This window comes from Amphibalanus amphitrite, unplaced genomic scaffold (genome assembly GCF_019059575.1).
Source record: "Amphibalanus amphitrite isolate SeventyFive unplaced genomic scaffold, NRLGWU_Aamphi_draft 000134F_arrow, whole genome shotgun sequence".
In the NCBI taxonomy this organism is placed as follows: domain Eukaryota; kingdom Metazoa; phylum Arthropoda; class Thecostraca; order Balanomorpha; family Balanidae; genus Amphibalanus; species Amphibalanus amphitrite.
In genome coordinates this window covers 915270-930000 of record NW_024881629.1, presented here as the reverse complement: position 1 = coordinate 930000, position 14731 = coordinate 915270, and the positions used below count along the sequence as shown (strand labels likewise).

The window sequence follows — 14731 nt, the reverse complement described above, 5'->3', positions numbered from 1 at the left end:
CTGACACAAGTCACAAGTCAACCCAGGAAAACTTCAAACGGTGCATCAACATTAGCAGTTGGAATGGTAAGATACACAAAAGCATAGGAAAACAATCACATTGCAAACGTCTCATTATTTTTTTCAGCGTTCATTTCCACCCGAGCTTACACGTGTAGTGTCTGGACGCGCACCGGCCACTGTCCTGTGCTGCTGGTGCCGTACGATGCCTCGGTGTGCAGCGGCACAGTCTAAATACAGGGGCGGGAGCGACACGGCGCGGCGCGGCGGCCGGGTGGACATGTTCCGGCGGACGGGGAGCTGTCGCCTCGTGACGCGCCCGGCCGCCGCGGGCCACGCGAAGAGTCGTCGAAAAGCTTATGGTCAACATCCGGCAGCGACTTAGGTACTCTTTTTTGGAACAATTTGTGCTGACTGCTGTGGATGAGGTGGACGCCAGGGATCGTCGGACGACCACTCACGTGACAGGTTTTGTTGGCTACCTTGTGTGGATGGCGAGGCGACAGGAAAATGGGCCAGACAGCGACCAGCATGGCGTCTGGGCCGACAGGCCCTGTCCACCGTTCCTATGATGGTAGTGACAGCCCCTCATGCTACCCAAGGATGCCACCCTTGGATTTATCTAAGTGTGACATACTCGTACTTGTATGTCGCTTGCGCCTACAAATCGTGAGCTTTTCTACAATTTTGTTCGGTCTGTAAAATGGCAATTTCTCCAAGGTTATGATCTTAGAGCAAACATGACCAGGGCACCAATGGAAGATGTATTAATAAATAGCGAATACTGCACATGATTTGATATCTTATCTAACTAGCGTTATTCCAAGCAAGCAGCGGTCCCCTGTTTGTAAGATCAACATTTACCTACAGTGGCATTGCATGCATTACCAGCCATAATCATATGTAGCGCACAGTTGGCAATACTGAGCTGTTAACACCAGTCATTTCACTCAGAATTTACTGCTCATAACGCATTGTGTGGTGAACTAGCCGCTTTGTCGGCTGCATCAGGTGTGATGTATTCCAAGTCCCGAATCAGCTGTTCTTCCCAGACAGAGTACTGAATCTCCCACTCTGGGTCCGGGTCAACATGATCATCGGGAGCTGCTTCTGGAAAACAAATATACATAAGAGTGCTAAAATGATAATGACCCTGGCATTACTTATAGGAGGCATTGAATTAGGCATCCAGCAAATATTAGAATCGATAGGGAACAATTATTCGATAATATGAGTCATAAGCGTGACTGCGGCACGTTTGACGTCATCTACATGTCTGCGTCTTTCTTTGAAATGAAAATTGTTACATCTTCATGGATCGTTGAGGACTGGAAAGTATATTTATAGGTTTGGACATTATGGTAGATAAAAAACAAAATAAAAAAGAACAATCGACCATTTTGGAGCCGTAAAAACGCTAAGCTTCGTATCTAAATAATTCCCAAATAAAATTCCACATACCGATATCACCACCACTTGTAACGGCCTCCAGCATCTTAGGAGGACCTTCTGAAGAGTTCCCTAAGTTCAGCGGTACCGGACCTGTCTCATTCGCCGTCTTCGAGGAGATGCTCGGTGGAGTGTGGAGTGTCTGTTGCGAATCCGAGCCTCGCTCTCCGGTAACGCCAGTATCCTCAGCAGTTATTTCTGGCCTCTCATGTGCTTCCTGATCATCTTCATTGCTCCGCACGAGTGACTGGTGAATGTTGATGCTGCGTCTCCTTCGCCTCAGGGGCGATTCATCTGATAAAGAACGGCATAAGTTATTATGAAATAATAGCAATAAAGCACACTCGAGGGGTCACGAGGAGACATATATATACGCAGGGGTCGGCAGCCTTCAGCCCACGGCTGTGGGACGTCCGGCCCTCGGCTGGTATCGGTGTTAGAGTGAGTTTGCGAAATTTGTGGATCCGCGGATTTCCTAGGGAATCCGCGAAGTCCCTAGTGGCTCCGCGGATGAACATCAAGTCTAGTATATTCGCGGATAAACGGGCGGGGATCCGCGGATGAACAAGACTCTTCAGGATAACCGCGAACTCCCTGAAGAGTTGACGAGATCCGCGAACCACCCGGGGAATCCGCGGAGTATCGATTCATTCTAGTGAGTTTGCGAAGTTCCTATGCGTTTCATACAGCTATCTAGACTAGAATGCATGAGATATTGGGTAGATCATCTGCGACTTAACCCGCGCCCCGTTGGGGTCTGCCGAGCAGCGCGCCCTGTTGGGGGGGAGGGGGCATTCCCCCCTAAGATCTCGAGAACCACGTAACATAGCGACAAGCCGCAAACGCTGTTGGATAGCCCCAGCGGGGAACTACCTTGTGACCCAATTCCATTGACCTAGGTCAAAGCGATAACGTCACAGGTCAGGTTGAATGTCGAATTTTCACCGTTTACAGGCATTTGAAGAAATGTGTTGTGCTGGTAAAATCGAGTAAAATGCATGTCACTGAAAATCAACGATGGGGAATTGTTCTTCAAACACATATTTTGCTAGTTGAGGTCACTGATGCCAGGTCAGGTCACAGAGGGTCACAATATGAAAATATCATGTGATGCATGTTTTATGGTCCATTTTACATGACAAATGCGATTATGTGGGTAAGGCAGCCTTTGGGGCCAGTTTAGGTTATGCTCTGGTGAAGGTCAGGTCAAGGTCAGGTCAAATTAGCTCAAATTTCAAAGTTGATATTTTTGCGCGGGTTGATAGGTACGTGTTGGGTTCTCGTATCGGAGTTCAGCATTGCCCCTCCAGTCCAAATGTTCCCCAGAATAGATATACTGTGGCGCCGGACTGGAGCGGCTGTAGGCGCGGTGCTGACCGGTCGGGTCAGGTCGGCTGTGGCAAAAGGGCAAGTTGGGGGAGGGGGCAACTGCCCCACCAACTGTACATATGTACAGGAAGCTCCGCCCCTGAGGAAGAATGAGCATTACTGTTATTCATACACACTTGCATGCATTCACATGATCGCTCAGATGCCTTTCCAGCTTTCCATTCATGGTTGGGAGCAAAGTAAGCAGACTGGTCGCAGAAGTTCAACCACGCCAAAAATGGCTTACCGTCTATTATCTAATTGTATATTGATATTTGCGAGCGACGTCTAAGCGAGATGAAAGAATAATTCGCAAACTCACTGGAATGAATCGTTACCTACTCCGCGAATTCCAACAGCAACTGGAAAAACACCAATACGGGCGAGGGTTAAGTCGCAGACGATCTAACCAATATGCCCTTGCATTCTTGATTCTTGTCATAAGATAGCTGCATGAAACGCATAGGACCTTCGCAAACTCACTAGAATGAATCGTTACTCCGCGGATTCCCCGGGTGGTTCGCGGATCTCGTCAACTCTTCAGGGAGTTCGCGGTTATCCTGAAGAGTCTTGTTCATCCGCGGATCCCCGCCCGTTTATCCGCGAATATACTAGACTTGATGTTCATCCGCGGAGCCACTAGGGACTCCGTGGATTCCCTAGGGACTCCGCGGATCCACCGATTTCGCAAACTCACTCTAACATCGGCACAGATCGGAACACGCTCTCGCATGCTGACATTCTGTCCAAGAGCGTTTATTTTGCTAAATGACATTGAACAACGCATTTCATCTATCCCGAAATCAAATAGTTTATAACACAGTCCAAACCACCGAACCTTTTCTACAGGTTTCATCCGATTCGCGCATCGCCAAAAAAGTTGCGACTCCTGCTATAAAGCATACGATACAGAAAACACCACAGTACTCTGAGTACGAAAAAATCCCTGGTCTAGGAGCCCCGAATACCAAGGGATGGAATAACGACCCTCCCACCTTCACCTGACACGATCGGACCAGAATCACAGCCTGGGTGAAAGAAAACACAGTGAAAACTGACCGATATCGTCGTTTCTGTTCGTATTCGGTACTCTCGAAGAACCAGCAGCCTTATTTGATGCGTTCGGCGACAGCTGTTGTGTAGCGTTCTGGCCCGAACTGAGCCCTTCGTCGGTGTAAGAAGCAGGCGATAGCTGTCTCAAATTTGATGACATTCGTGCTTCAGCATCTCTCCTCACGACGAGCAGTCGGCGTTCCATGACAGTTTCTCTCCTTTAACGAAAGGAAAAAGTCGCTCTAGTCAGGTTACATGTAACAAAACATCTTTTGTAGGCTGTTACGTTACGTGTCTACTGCTTACATATACAGTTAAAAACAAATATATGTGGCTTGCCTAAGGCTTTTTGGTGAACTTTATTCTAGCTCACCTGAAATCGTCGAGACCCTGGGCCATCCGATACAGATTGTTGGTTGCACAAAGCATCAGGAAAAAAGCAAAAGCAACACCTTGAATCTGAAATCAAAGGGAAAACATTGAGACGTCATACTTGATAGCCCTTACTTTTGTTAGAAAACTGAATGAGGATATAAATAAGACCCAGCGACGTCACACTTCTGTAAAATCTAGGACAAACGTTCGTCAGAGGCATTGGCTGCTTTAATTTTCATTATCAATTTCCTGATAACCTTCGCCGCAGTGCAGTGGGGGGGGGGGGGGGGCATATGTTACCACCCTGTCGCGTTTTTTGCGTGTGAATAAAAAACCGCGGCGCGTGGCGCCGCGCTGCTTGGGATAGCTTTTGGTACATCAATTTTGGACAATGTGTGAAATTTTTGACCCCAGGTCATGTCAGGTCAGGTCACCAGGTCAAGTAAACTGACCAAGCCTAAAAAAGTTTGCAATCATGTCCAGCCTGCAGTGTTTGTCAGAAAGGTTTTAAACTTGGTGTATTGCATGATGTTATGGGCGCCTACAATTTGTATATCTCGGATTTTTTATATCCGTGACCTAAGGTCAGGTCAGTGGCGTGACCTTTCCATTACAAGTCAATGGAGAAAAATGAAAATGCCTCTAGATCCATGTGTACGCATAGGAACAGTCCAAATATTTCAGAATCACAATGATTTGGACCATCCATGATGACCAAGGTGTCATTTTTGCTAATAGCCTCTAGAAAGGTCATCCGAGGTCATTTGAGGCTACAAACAGATTTTTGCCAATAACTCGCGATTGGAAAGAGATAGAACGCTGGGGATGGTCTCATTGTGTTTGTCTTGTTGAGACGCATCGACTGATATGCAACATGACCTTTTCCGGTCAGGTCATGACCTTGACCTGAGGTCAAATTTTCAAATTGACCTTTCAAGGTCAAATTATAGTTCATTCGACGCGTCTCGGCGAGAGGAACACGATTCTGGCAATAGAAATGTCGTGGCTTTTTGTAGTCGAATGTTGTTGACGAAAAACACTTTTCGTAAAAACAGCTATTTTTTGAGTTTTTGCCCTCTGGAGGCTAAACCGTTGACCTGAAGTCAATTTTGATAATAACCTTATCAAAAGAACAGTTCAAAAACTATCGATTGCTTTTTCATGCGTTTTTCTAGCTACCATAGTTCCTGAGATAACGGCATGTTTTCTGAAAAATATAATGACCATTTGCAAATTTTGACCTTTGATGACCTCTGGTGACCCCAATATTGCTCTAAGATGAAGAATGACTGAAATACTTTTAAACGTACGCATTGAGAGCTAGCAACTGCTTTTTACCGCGTCTTTCTAGCCCGCTTAGTTTTTGAGTTTGAGGTGGGTGGTAACATATGCCCCCCCCCCCCACTAGGGCGAAGTTGGCTGAGACCGCCGCGCGGGTTAACTGTAGGTTCGCATACAAAATAATATTTCAGGTCTGTCGAAAGTCTTACGATAGCACGCTGTCTAAGTTCGAGTGAGTTCATCCCAGCGTGAGCACGCTCCTTGTGCAGTCAGATCCGAGCTGTGTTTTGTCAGATTCACAGTCCCTCTGTAGTCTGTTAGATCTTGTCACCTCCACGGACCACCACCACGGACCACGATCTGAGTCACTACGACAGGTCACTCCCGCAGCCGTAGATTGCTCCGCTGGACGCCAACTGAAGTGGTATACGGAAGCTACAGACCCACCAAAGCTACTGAGGTGTACAGCCCAGAAAGGACTGCCCAGACCAGGGGATAATCACGGAGCCTGCTACTCAGTCTGGACTGTCTCAGACGGCACAGATCATGGCAGTCGGCAGGCATGCGCGGCGGTGAGCTGACTGCTCAACTGCTCCATCTCAACTGCTCCAGTCCAGTGGGTCGGTATTCTGATGGCCTGACCGCGGTAGGTGGCGAAGCTACAGTGTGCTGAAAATCTGTTTTGTTCCGGTTTTGAAGAGCTGTTCTCAAATTGGAGAAAACATTACATTGGTTAAAATAAAGAAGAATCTGAATGTTTGAGCTCTCCAGCAGGGTTAAGCCAACATCTCACCGACTGCAGGCGTTTCCCGAGCATGTTTCTCCATGTGATGGCCCTGTCCCCGGCCTTGTTTCCCCATGTGCCCCTTGCTTTCCCCACTTCCTTTGTTTCCCAAACCTTGTTCCAAGTCTAGCCTGGGACAGTGTCTCCGGGCCGGCGCCACAGCGTATTTTCTAAATGGACGCTTCCCCGTCCGATGACTGTCTGTTTCCATGGTGCTTCTGGCAGTGTTGGCGGGTCCCCTGTCGCCGCTGTTGCCGCCATTCGCTGGGGTTTTCCCAGCCTCAGATGCTGTGAACGAGTGGGTCCGCCCGATGTCCGACAACAGAGGCGGATCGCAGTGTCGTCGGGTAGGGTCGAGACTGAGTAGAAAGTAAAAAAAGTTTTAAAATGTTTCGCTTTGGCGATGGGCACTGGGTAGCCCTAACGGTATTCGTTTCGACTTCCGGGCTCATTTCTTTGGAGATACGCAACAGCAACTAGAATTGAGAAGCCCTTGAAAAATTATGGCATAATCCAGATGCCATTTTAATCCAGTTCGCCAGACCTCGGGCACATGGATTTGTAAATTGGCGCTTAGTATATTAAAGGTTAGGATGAATTCTAAGATTAACTTATGCAGTGCATATTTTGCATGCACATAATAACTCATTTGTGAGACAAAGGCACTATTTGTAAGCACCACTTATGGCAGGACCACCTGCACGCTATTAGCAGCATAATCAGCAGTTGTAGTCGCGTATAAGTAATTTATTAGCCAGCGAAGCACCTACCCGAAAACACGACAGAAGACGCCATAAAGAGCGTAGAAGGTGCTGCTAGCAAACCTGGTCATTGCTTACAACATACAGTGACGGGGAGACCCAGAGGGACGGCGATCTATAGGCTACTGTCGTCTGTCGCTGTTGAACAGACAGTAGCCAGTGAAAGTTATTAATGATTTTCAGCCGGCAACGGTGGTCAGCACATGCACTGCAAGCATTAATTAAGAGTTCTTGCATGTTCACTCTAAACAGTAATTCCCTCAACTTGATCCGCATCCATGCATTCCCATCCCTTCTCGGAGAGATTCAGCTGAATGCTGACATGAAAATCACGGACACCGCTGACCAAAGCAGTTGGAGGGTGCCCACTGAGCTGGCAGTGCGGGCGGCGAGCGGCCCCGGCCCGTCGTCTGGTCATGGTGCTGTGACTTGCACCAGAGAGGGAAACTGGGCCGCCCACGGCGGCCGGCCAGTGCGCGCCGGGGGTGGTGTAACGCCTCAGTGACGCCCACTTCCGGGCACGCCGTTCGCGCTGTAACGCGCCGTCAGCACCGGCTCTCCCAGATGGAGCGGGAGACCTCAGACGTGGCACGGTCAGACCGCCAGACTGTCAGACTCCTAGACGGAGCAGCAGACTCTCAAAGGCATGGCGAATGGATGGACAGACTACCGGACTGCAGACGGCCACAGACGGCTGCAGACGGCAGCCCTCAGACATAGTGGTAGGCAGGCCGGACTGTCAGACTGTCAGACGGAGCAGCAGACTCTCAGAGGTATGGCGAATGGACGGACCGACCGCCAGACGGAGCGGCAGGCTTTAGACGTGGCGAACGGCAGGTCAGACTGCCGGACTGCAGACGGCCAGACGGAGCAGCAAAACTCAGGCATACCCTTAGACCCTTAGAAAAGAAAATAATGCTAAATACTTTTTATTAACAGCTAAGACATTGATTTTGTTTTCCATTTAGGCATATAGTTTTGGGTTGTCTTTCGTGGTTTTCTTTCACGCAAAACAAACGAAATACCTCTTGGTAGCAAAAATAATGGGCGGTGCTTAAATTCTGTCGTAATCAATTAGTGGTCATAACTCATAAGTAACTAGCATGATATATAAGCCAATACTATCAAGTCAGCAAAGCTGAGTCATCAAATAAGCAAATGAAAATTAGGTCATCTCTTTTTCCAATCGTGATGTGAAAGACGCTTGTGGATCCACACCTCTTCCGACTGAACTGGCTGACCAAACGGTTGGTCTGTCGGAGGTCTCCATTAGCCCGCGCGGGGCTGGGGTCTCCAGCCGAACGCGCGGGGCTGGGGGGGGGGTAAATTTTACCCCCCTGTTATCTTCCGAACTAATGGTCCGATTTGGAAAATTAAAACGCCAATCGAAAGATCTCATCACGAACAACTAAAAACATGTACTTAATTTAAAGTTTGAGGTCAAGGTCAAGGTCAGGTCAAGGGTACAAATTGCAAGTGTCTACAGTATCGGCCTTGCACCGTAGTTGCCGAAGAATGGAGTCATGGACTGAGACTGATTGCCCAAAACGTGTTCTTAGGCTACCAAGACAATATTCGTTGCATACAATATCATTCAAAGGTCAAGGTCAAGGTCAGGTCAGGTCAGGTCAGGTCACCAAAAACAAAATATAGAAAAGGGCATGTGCGACACATGTTTTATGGGTCATTTTACTCATAGAATTCAATAGGCACACTCAATAAGTGATATGGACCACCTCTGGATGAATTTCAGGTCGAGGTCAGGTCAAGGTCAGGTCAAGTGAGGTCAAATTTTGAAGTTGGTTGTTAAGGCCTAAAAAGGTGTCTATCTGATGCAGTTTTTCACGGCGAATCGAATGGTGCTATTTTTGTTTCCGTAAGAGGTCTAGCACTTCCAAAAAAATCATTTTTCAAATTTTTTGTGTGTCGTGACGTCATAAAATTTTGAATAACTCCCACATTTCTGAACCGATTCTTCTAAAAATTGGTATGTAGGTGCACATAGACCAATTCTCTGACATATATTCCGGTTTTTCGATACACTCAAAATTTTGGATTTTATAATTATTTTCCCAAAGAAATCAGTTTTTTGAAAAAATTTGGGCCAAAATCCAAAATTTTCAAAAAAACGAGATAGCCATTTGATAGACAAAATAGAATTACGTATAACCTTTTTTGTTACGTCTTGATTCCTTTAAAAATGAAGATGTTAGCGGCGTTTGAAACGTTGCCGTTTTTGAGGCGAAAATGGCGAACATGACGTCACTAAAACGTCAATTTCTCAAACAATTTGCGACGGATTTCGCTCAAATTTTCAGGGAAGGTGTCAAATTGATGTAGAAAAAGGTACTGAAAGTTTGGCGGCGCTGCGCGCCGCCGTTTTTGAGATATTGCAAAAGTTCGCGAGGAGGGAGGGGTAAAATTTACCCCCCACAGCCCCGCGCGGGTTAGGAAGCGATCAGTGGCGATGGCCCGTCCGGTGGACGGCTCGCCACAATTTATCATCATCTCTCAGCGCCCGGTCTCGGTCCGGTGCGAGCTCGGCGCGGCGCACGTGCCCATCCGCTGCAGCCGGACCGGGCCGGTTCCTGTGGGGCGGTGTGGAACAATACATACAATATGTACTGCTCATACAGCGGATGGGCGGATCGAATGCCTTGATTCGTCTCCGACAGCAGTGCCATTCTACATACTTACCCCAGCACGCCGGTCGGCACTTGCTGGTTCATCGACCGGCCAAGGAGTGGTTTCTCCATAAACTTGTCACATTTCCTGCGATAGCGTGCAAACCTGCCCTCCGTGCACGGAATATGTCATTCTATCACCATATGCCACAATCATGGCTTAGCTCAACATTCACACGGTGGATTATTACTCAGTCCATAAAGCATGATACAGTGGAAGCGCAGCCTCTTGGTCTGTTAGTTTTTTATCGTCTTGTAACGGCCCTATATTCGCCTGTTGTCTGTGGCCCACGTCTCCTGACCGACGCCGCTCTGCTGTTCCCAGGAAACTAGGAACAGCTCTTCACGACTTTGTTTACGGTTCGATTCACCCATGACGTTTTCGCGAGCCGGCCGGTCACGAATAAAAAGCCGCTTCCCACAGCAACAGTCTAGAAAACTGATGATTACACAGGCGGCAGCTACAGAAAGTTTATCCCCGACTCACTGAACACAAGGCGATTCGATATCGCAAGCCATCACTGCTGTAATTTATAACAGCTGCAGTTGCATAGGACAGAAAACATATGATGTTGTGACCGGTAAATACGCGCACATGACACCACGATATATCACGCGTCAGACCGCAAATTCCAGGCATTCAAGCACTAACAGTGGTCCCACGTCAGCGATAAGTAGGCGTTTTAGTAGGCCGTCTACCTTGTGTCTGTCTGCAGAATGGGCATCAGATGTCCGCAGTAACCGGCGAGCTCGCCGCTAAACTGCTGGTTATCCGGTCATTGCGAGCTGATGTTCTCAGGTGATGGCCGATGGGCCCTTTATGGTAGCTCAGCGCCATCGTCACGGCATAATTCATTCTGCTGTTGGTCTTCCGTCGACTGCCTATCTGCAGACCAGTTCGCAACGGGAGAATTCTGAGTAGGTAAAGCATGAAGTTCATGGAGACATCGTATTTGCAGTCTGTCCGTTTGCTTAACTAGTTCCCGACAGCATGCCGTCCGTCTACCCTTCTGAGGTAGACGGACGGCATGCTGGTATGCTGGACTGCTGGCATGCTGGACTGCTGGCATGCTGGTATGCTGGCATGCTGGACGGGTAGTAGAGGGACACTATAGTGCCCCTCTACCTATCATTCGTCTGGTCTGCTTGACACCCTGATTCGTCTGTTTATGCCGTCCATTCAGTACACTGAAAACAATTTCACCCAAAACTGGCGAGTAAACCGGTGCCTCGCGGGTACCCCTATCCGCAACCATTTTTAACCACCCTCCCAGGAGTCAATTTAGGACATAACACTTTCGCAATTCACTCTGGAGAGTAGTAACCCTCCACGACTATTCGAGCACCAGTGGCTCGCGACACCTCCATCGAAAGGAGGATCGAAAGGACACCTCCATCGACGCCTACCTGGCAGCAGCGCCCCACAAACCCCTTGGAGATGGGGTTACCCTCCACGCCTACCCTTCGCCGACCAAGTCACGAGGGCCAAAAAAAAAATCCCACGCTTGACCATATTTGCGGGAAAATATCTATATTATAGCAATCTCACACCTAGAAAACATCGGTGAGAAAGTTTCACATCGGTGGGAAAGGTCAAATCGAATTCCCATAGAAATTTCGAATGATTCAGTCACCGGCAGTCATGCAGACCGCCCGAGATCAAGAAGATGTGTCGCTACTGCTTTCGTGACCTATATAAGAATCAAAATGGTCTCACTTGGTAGTTTCGGAAGAAAAAGCGTTGCCAATCGTTCCGTGATGAATATTGCAGAGGTTTTGAAGATGCACCCTAACAATTGTACTTTCGCCCCCACTTGAAAACCGCCAAACAATGTGCCAACATATCATTGGTTCAAAAAAAAAGTTAAAAAATTGTTGTAATTCAAAACTGTATGAGACAACGCCATCTAGTTGTAACAGTAGATCCAACTCCTTCAGGGCAGGTTATGTAAAGGTTCGCCATCCACGGATACGCGTTTACGATACCTCGAGTAGTTCCAACTCTTTCAGTGAGGGCTGTGCCAATGACTCGACACCCGCGGAGACAATATCCGGTGCTAGGTAGCTACTTTACTGCAGACTGTGGGTACAGTGCATATTTACGAGTAATAAGGCAGGCAAGTCTGCTTACCCTCTAGCTAGAATCTGGACATGGCGAGTTAATACACATATATCACCCGCAGAGCAACGCTTAATTCGCCAGCTTCGGGTGAAATTGTTTTCAGTGTATGTCTTATGCCTGTACCGTCCGCTCCGTCTGCATAATGCATATGCCATGCATGTAGTGTCTGCCTATGCTATCCACCCCACCTACCTAATGCCTATACCATCCGTAGCGTCTGCCCCTACCTTTCATCCTGTCTGCCTATGCCGTCCGTCCCTTCTGCCTTTACCATCAGACTCGTCCGCAGTCACCATCCCCCGCGGCCGCGCCGCTGAGGTCACGGCGAGTCAGCGTCTTGGTGCCGACCTGAACCAGCACCGGCTTTCGGCATCTGCCAGCTGACAGGTCTGTCGCCAAAGGCGCACGTTTTCACTGGGCCTTTGACGTGCGGGAGAAATTCGACCCGACATTTGTTGTGTTCGAACCGGCCTTTGAATGCCATGCTGTGAGCCCGAATTGGCGATGACATGTGGAATGGCACGCCGACGCTAGACTGCTCCTCCGATGACTGCACAGCATCAGAAATAAACAAGAATGCGATTTTCATTTTATATTTTCTCTAGCGTATCAAAGTTCTTCCTTGTGCCATGCGAAAGAATTAATATAGGTACTGAAGCAAAATTGTGCGTATACCTACCTAGAACTAATTTTCAGAATCTTAATGAACAGGCTCATACTTAAGTACAGGCTTTCATATTGAAAAAAGACAGCAAAACGAGTCTCTGGTTCATGGGTAAACCAAAGATTACACCATCTCATATAAGTTTCGTTTTTCCTTATTCAAAGAAGACAACATTTTGATAATCCCCTAAATAGTTTGGAAATGTAAATCGCGCGAATAATGCGTGTGTAAGGATACAGGATGACCACTGACCAGTAAGCTGAATTTTTCCTAGTGTCGGATTCTCGGCTCCCGAATTCCCTCGGCACGGTCGGCTGGCCGGCCGGGCAGGCGCGCGGGCGGAGGGCACGCCCGTTGGGTTAGGTCGTGGTCGGCCACCGCACTGGGGCAGGGGTGGGGCAGGGGTAGGAGTCTTGAATGGGCTGAGGTGGGGTGCGGTTGAGGCTCTCACGGCGCCCAGCACCGTGCACTCACGATCGGCCCGCTCTCCCGTCACGGAGCCGGGAGCGGGGCATTTTAACGCACTGTCGCCACGGAGCGGGGCATTTAACGCACTTTCGCCACGGAGCGGGGCATTTTAACGCACTGTCGCCACGGAGCGGGGCATTTTAACGCACTGTCGCCACGGAACGGGGCATTTTAACGCACTGTCGCCACGGAACGGGGCATTTTAACGCACTGTCGCCACGGAGCGGGGCATTTTAACGCACTGTCGCCACGGAGCGGGGCATTTTAGCGCACTGTCGCCACGGAGCGGGGCATTTTAACGCACTGTCGCCACGGAGCGGGGCATTTTAACGCACTGTCGCCACGGAGCGGGGCAGTTGGTGATCGGAGAGACACACAGGTCACACACGAAATAAAGCATAATGCACAACATCGTAACACACTAGCCTGCATAAAGCGCAGCGTATTTATGCTTTTGTCGATGTAATCAACATAAGAAATAAGCTTGCAACAACTTGAATGGAAAGAAAAAGAGAGAAAAAGGTCGACGAAATGGAAATGTCTGTTGATTTTGCTGATGCAGCCTTCATCCATCCATCCAGCTGTTTTGTGCTTTCCAGCTAGATTTCATGAGAGTCATTATACTCGTATGAAGCGTGACTGGGTCCAGAATTCTGAGGTGTTCGATATGGGTACCTAAGTGATAACCTGGCCCGTGATGGAATAGTGGAGAGCACTATAGCACCGTCCGTCCCAGTGGCGAGACATCAGAATGACAGCCGCTGAGAACTGAAGATGCATGTGCGTGAAAGTTATCGGTCGGTATACGGCGAGGGTCTCGAGCTCTTCGATATCTCGTGCGAGTGGCTGAGTTGTATATATTGCGCAGTGAGGGCCCACGCTTCCACATTTTAAAAATTCCGAGGTGATAAATCGATGACAACGAAGTGGACAATCCGTAAGATATTGGATCCATATTCCATGTGGCTTACGCAACATGCCTGCATGAAAGAGATATGGTCGCGTGGTTAACATTTCTCTAAGCTGTTCGGTTCTTCGTAATAATAAACAATTGTAATTATACGTTTGTGCTAAAATTGTGTTTTTGACGAGCACTGGTTCCCAGCAGCTTGCACGTCAACTACAATGTAATGTAGGGCGGAAGGCTTGTAAATAGATAGGTGGACAGGTACCTAGGTAATAACTAATATGGTATGCAGAGCGATAAGTGATGAAGAATAAATCATCATTTATGAAAATCTGAGTCACTATGATGTGCATAGGAAACTCGCTTGTGCTGCTTACTTGCCGTTCTCAAATTCACTCGCGGCCTGTAGCCTTCTCGATTTGATCAATGATACTTCATTGCATAATGCGTGCAGCTCTGCCCCCGGAAGGCTTGGTAATGGTGACATGTGTTGGCGAACCAGTGGGAAAAGGCTAGTGAAACTGCTTGACACCACCGGCCAGATGGCAGGGGAGCAGGCCTCGGGGCGCTGTGACGCCACATCCACCACTACACTCCGGGAATTCCTGCAGCAGATGCCGTTCCGGTGTCCCCGCCCAATCTGCAGGTGCAAGGAGCGTGACGCGAACGCATCGACTAAATTAAATGGCGCAGTGACAGCGCGTGAATTGCCCAGGGTGTGTAGCAGACGGTTATTACACGTATCAGCTCAATGTTAATTGTAGGTTTGGACACTCCATTAACTACGAATGTCGTGGCTCCTAATGTGACAATTA

The 14731-nt window shown here is 48.4% G+C and overlaps 1 protein-coding gene across 1 annotated transcript; it reads right to left on the bottom strand.

The window, feature by feature from the left end:
* Positions 1–752: 752 nt before the first annotated feature.
* LOC122382161 lies at positions 753–4354 on the bottom strand. Its single transcript, XM_043367138.1, has 4 exons — positions 4244–4354; positions 3877–4088; positions 1543–1743; positions 753–1110 (listed from the first exon to the last, which is right to left on the bottom strand). Exons 1-4 carry the CDS (start codon positions 4297–4299, stop codon positions 965–967), a joined length of 615 nt encoding a protein of 204 aa, XP_043223073.1. The 5' UTR covers positions 4300–4354; the 3' UTR covers positions 753–964.
* Between the last annotated feature and the right edge of the window lie 10377 nt (positions 4355–14731).

Bases quoted from the DNA above. Each gene is read 5' to 3' on its own strand.
- LOC122382161 (XM_043367138.1), bottom strand. From the start codon at position 4,299: ATGCTTTGTGCAACCAACAATCTGTATCGGATGGCCCAGGGTCTCGAC. The intron at 1,744-3,876 runs GTCAGTTTTCAC...GTTCTTTATCAG, and splicing joins GAACAGAAACGACGATATCG to ATGAATCGCCCCTGAGGCGA. The intron at 1,111-1,542 runs GTCCGGTACCGC...TTTGTTTTCCAG, and splicing joins GAAGACGGCGAATGAGACAG to AAGCAGCTCCCGATGATCAT.